Source organism: Branchiostoma belcheri, unplaced genomic scaffold (assembly GCF_001625305.1).
Source record: "Branchiostoma belcheri isolate BF01 breed outbred unplaced genomic scaffold, Haploidv18h27 scaffold406, whole genome shotgun sequence".
NCBI lineage: Eukaryota > Metazoa > Chordata > Leptocardii > Amphioxiformes > Branchiostomatidae > Branchiostoma > Branchiostoma belcheri.
Genome location: NW_017804028.1, coordinates 8,883 through 13,924, shown reverse-complemented (window position 1 = coordinate 13,924; position 5,042 = coordinate 8,883). Strand labels below are relative to the sequence as shown.

General features: G+C 35.2%; 1 protein-coding gene across 1 annotated transcript in view; it reads left to right on the top strand.

The window, feature by feature from the left end:
* Positions 1 to 4,184, top strand: part of LOC109477686 — an 18,704-nt gene extending 14,520 nt beyond the window's left edge. The window contains exon 5 of the mRNA XM_019779036.1: positions 3,214 to 4,184. Within this exon, the coding sequence (XP_019634595.1) occupies positions 3,214 to 3,983 (770 nt within the window). The 3' untranslated portion in view covers positions 3,984 to 4,184. The remainder of the gene's footprint in view (positions 1 to 3,213) is intronic.
* Positions 4,185 to 5,042: the final 858 nt, after the last annotated feature.

Sequence of the window (5,042 nt, the reverse complement as noted above, 5' to 3'; positions counted from 1 at the left end):
CCCGTCTAGATAGGTGATATTATGCAGTTGGCCAAGTACCTCAACCTCAGGAATTAGGTCATCAGGTTTTCAGTTGTCATGACCTTTGACAATCAATTGAGGTCAAAGGTCAACAAAATGTTAATGCCTGTTCCTCGTCCTTTTTTGCATAAATTATGATAATGAACTGGACTTTTTACATTTAACAATGTCAAAAAATACCTCTATATTTAACCAATATATGAATGAATGAATGAATAAATAAATTAATAAATGAATGAATGAATGAATGAATGAATGAATGTTTATTAACGTGACTTAAACATAAACATGAATATAAACATAGAAACAGAAATTATATTAACCCAACCTAGACCGGGCTTTTTTGACATGGGGGGACCGGGGGGTGGCTCTTTTGACCCCCCTAAGAACTCGCGAACGGTATATCGTATGACCACCAAATTTTCAGAAAATGGTATACTAGTGAAGATTTATCATATCTACAATTTTTATGTCGTTATGACGTCATATGACGTCATTATGACGTCATTAATGTGATTTTATTGGCCAAAACCGTCTAAATAGGTTTTTCCCTGAAAACTAAATGGTATTCAACATAACTGTACCAAAAGTGTTTATGACAGAATAGTATGGTGTACTAAGTCTTATGTTGCCCATAGCAACACCGGTGACGTCATACAATGACGTCATCCATATTTAAGATATCCGCCATCTTGGATCATCAATCTTGAATTTTCAAAAATAGTTTTTTGTCATGATAAAGCCTAAAATGCATTGTAACATACTAAAGACCTTCATTTAAACCTTTTTTGGAAAAACAAATGGAAGTATTGATGAAATTTTAATGGAAATAACGTGTATATACCTGTTCTAATGATATGGTCCGCCATCTTGGATTTTGGCCAATGACGTCATCAAATTAGCATAAATTATGCATGTTTAATGATAAAATTTACATAAAATTATATGGGATGTTATTAATATTAGAAACCATGAGTAACTTGACATAAAACTCTATTGTTGAAACAAAAAGTACTAAATTTAGCAAAAAATGCCTGTCAGAAACCCGTTGCCATGGCAACACAAAAATTATTATCTTGTTCCAATCATACAGAATTGTTGCCAACAATATTTTAGGAAAAGTCACCACGTTTGGCCGTTCTACGGCTAGCCGTTCAGACGCTAGGTGACATCAAAGTTGCCGCGGGCACTTTTAGCCCCCCCCCCCGGTCTAGGTAGGGTCAAGATAAATTCAAGTCCGAATCAAAAGGTCAGGCTTGAAACATCAAATGAAGTTTCAGAACTTGAAACAAAGTTTTCACTTAACATAATCAGTATATAAGAGATCAAAGGGCACAAATTGAACTCAAATTGTCAAAAAACCATAAATGCAACTCATAAGTTTATGAGGTCAAATGGACTAAAATATGTGAAGGAGTCCAGGAAAGAGAAAACAGGGAGAAATTTTTGAATAAACGAGGGTTTTGCGTTTTTTCCAAGCTTGATAGATAAATAATTCAGTTTCAAAAACACACTTATTAAATAACCAGTTAAGTTTTGTTTCATCTCTTTCCCAGATGATATTGGGTTTCTTTAAGTAGATTTTCTCAAATAGTGTTTGGCGAGGATTGTCATAAAAAGGGCAATAAAATATGAAGTGAAGCTTATTCTCTATTTCTCTGTCTAGCTTATTTCTCTATTGAATTGCACAATGAGCAAATTCTATCCCCCACTATATGTGCAATAGATCACTGAAAGAATGTAAAAGGGAATACAGACTAGAATGAAACCAAATGGGGTCCATTTGTACCGCGTCCGGTCATTTCCGTCTTAAAAAAAGTTCGGGTATTTGAGGGTTAAACAGGCCATGTTATTTGCTAAGATGTAACCATTGTTCTCTAAAATTTCATCACTACTTTGTAGTTTCGTAAAAAGGATTGATAAACTCAAGATTGCTGGTATAACGACTAGCATCTATAAATATATAAACTCATTTAACGTAAATTAAAATGAAAACTGTCCGATCTCAATTTTGTTATAATGCATTTTGCAAATGGTTTTTGACACTTGAGCCTAGTTGCTTGTTAGAAAAAACCCGTTAAAGCGCCTTGAGAATGAATTTCATATGTATGATATCTTTAATCCGATATTCCAGTTAGAATGACGCAGAACTATCCTTCGTTCATTGATCTATTAAACTGTCAAAATGGGGGCAGTACTTTTTTTTAATTGTAGTCTTCGATTGCTAGGCTATTAACAGTTTATGAACACGCAAACCAATTTCAAGTATTGTTACCGCCATAAAAACTGGGTATTATTGTGTGTCTGTTTGTTTGTCTGTGCGTTTTTTTCCGGACATTTGCGGCCAGCATAACTTTTTAACCCTTGAATGGATTGTAATGATATTTGCTATGTAAAAATATGTTGGGTAGCCAAAGGTGAATGTCGATTTTGGGCTTCCTGGCTGCTGACATAGGTACTGCAGCAGAACTTCCGGGTTTGTGTTTTTTTGTTCTGGACATGCTTTGGTTTGATTTTTAAGTAGCGCATATATTTCTTCTCAGTAATAAGAGTTGTGGGTTAGGTGTCTCTAGCAGGTTGTTTTGGAACTACAGGGGGAGGGGTTTCAGGTGAAAGTTTTTAGAGCAGATAAATTCACATAGGAGAAATGTATTTTTATGATTTTTTGTATGTGATTAGCTTAGACAAAGATCTGTTGGATGCAAATTATGGCTTCATATGCATAATTAATGTGGAAATGCTGTAATTCCAGTGCTTTACACCTTGGGACTTTGATACATGTAATGTTTATAATCTATTGCAGGTGGCATATCAACAGATGCCAATTATACAAATACTGAAAAAACTTTGCATAAAAAACTTCTATGAGTCCTTAGTGGTAACTGCAGGCAATTCGATACTTAGGACATGTGTAAGTTAATGAAAAGTTAAAAACATGATGCATCTATTATGTTAATGTAGAGGTCATTTGCAAAATTGAGGAAGCAATTTACATTTAAATATCAAGCCCATATTTCCGAGATGTATGAGGTATCGGAACTATTGTTTATGTTGCATTATCGTTGATGTTGCATTTATTTATCTTTAATAATTAAAAAAAGATAACGAATATGCTTCATTAATAAAAATAGATTGACAATACAAATAAAATACGATACCTAATCTCGTTTAAATTGTATATCGTTTCTCCAGGAGTTTCCAACAGAACTAATGGAAAACCACTGCCACTCTGTGCTCCAGGACTGCCAGAAACACCGTCTGAAGGGTACTGGTTTAACGGAACGTGGTATTCACTTAAATGTCAATCACGAAAGTTTCCCTCAGTACGATCTGTGTTCGGATGCCTGCAGAATAAATCAGTGCTCTTTTTTGGTGATTCTACGATTCGACAATGGTGGAAATTTCTAATGAATCTTCCTAAATTACCTCAAACCGGCCGAGCTGCATATCACGCAGCTGCAGTGTACGGCATATACAATACAACATTAGAATTTACATTTCACCATTTTCCAAGAAACAATGACCAAATAAACTTACAATTTAAGATGCATCACTATCTAGCAGAACGGATAGACGGGATTAAGGGAGGGCCTAATGCTGTGCTAGTTTTAGGGTTATGGGGTCACTATACTGCCGAGCATATTGAAACATTCCGTTCACGACTTTACGGAATTCGCTACGCAATAGAGCGACTACATAGTCGTTATCCAGACACAAAAGTAATTTGGCGGACAAGTAACACCCGCGATCATCATCGGTGGTTCCATTTTGTAGAAAACAGTGATTGGTATGCTTATCAGTTGTTGCTGGAAGCCAAGAAAATTTTTAAAGGTCTTAATATCGCAATCATAGATGTCTGGGAAATGACTTCCTGTATGTGGCATGATCCTGTTATGCATGCACCCGAGGATGTTGTAAGAAATCAAGTAGATTTGCTACTGTCATACATCTGCCCCTTGTAAGCAAGAGAGGACGAAACTACCCAAAACGCAGGCTAAAATTCCTGAATCTATTTAGTTACATCAGGTAACATTTGTATGGAGACAGTTGATGATGCTAAACCATCATATCTAGCTTGTGTTCGTATCGCCGATCAGCGCTGTTATGGCGAATCCTTTTCTTTATATATACCATTACCTTCGCTCAGAAAGTTATGTTTTGGTAGTGTTCGATTAAATGACAATTATGTAATTTGGATTTACTTTGCAAAGTTAACAAGTAAATTTCGTAAATCCGCTTTGTTCCATGATAGAAATATTTACAAAGTACGACGATTCGTCTACCTGTTTTAAGCTATCCTCTCTGAAATTAAAAAAAAATGTCCCGCAGTTCCTGAACAAGTTGCTACGATGCCTTAACTCACATGACTTCTTTCTGGACACAACAGCTATTAACCATTTAAAATCTTGCATTTTTAGATCACGAGATATAAAAAAAACGGTTTCCCTGCAGTACGAAAGGAAGTCACTAGACTACCAAATGTAGTCAATTTTCGCGACACTCTACCAACGCACCAAGTATAAAATTTAATCCATTCAGCTGTTCTTGAGTTATCTTGTTCTCCAACAGACAGACAGAATGACAAACGCAACTAGAATTACAACATCCATGATATTTAATGGAGGCTATATTTAAAAAAATAAATAAAAATAACCAGGAACTTGTTAGGCAAAATTACAACGAAACAAATTAATTAATTTTAATTGATTTTCAATTGCAATTTGCCCCACTATTTATCCCATTTCGATGCGTTTCTTTGTCTTTTTTCCTTACAAATTCAATTATATATCTTTATCTACAAAACCATGCTGTAATATAACGTATGTTATATATGGAGTGCACGAAGGTGGTTAAGTATCACTCTATTTATCAGCCGTAAGAAGCAGACCCTATTTAACCATGAACAGTACAGCTTCCCGGTCTGATTAATCCGCGCGGTCCCCAAAACAGTTTTTCGCTATTTTTTTTTAGAAATTTTCAACATGATACCAGCTCAATTGTTTTGCAAATTGTTGTGTGAA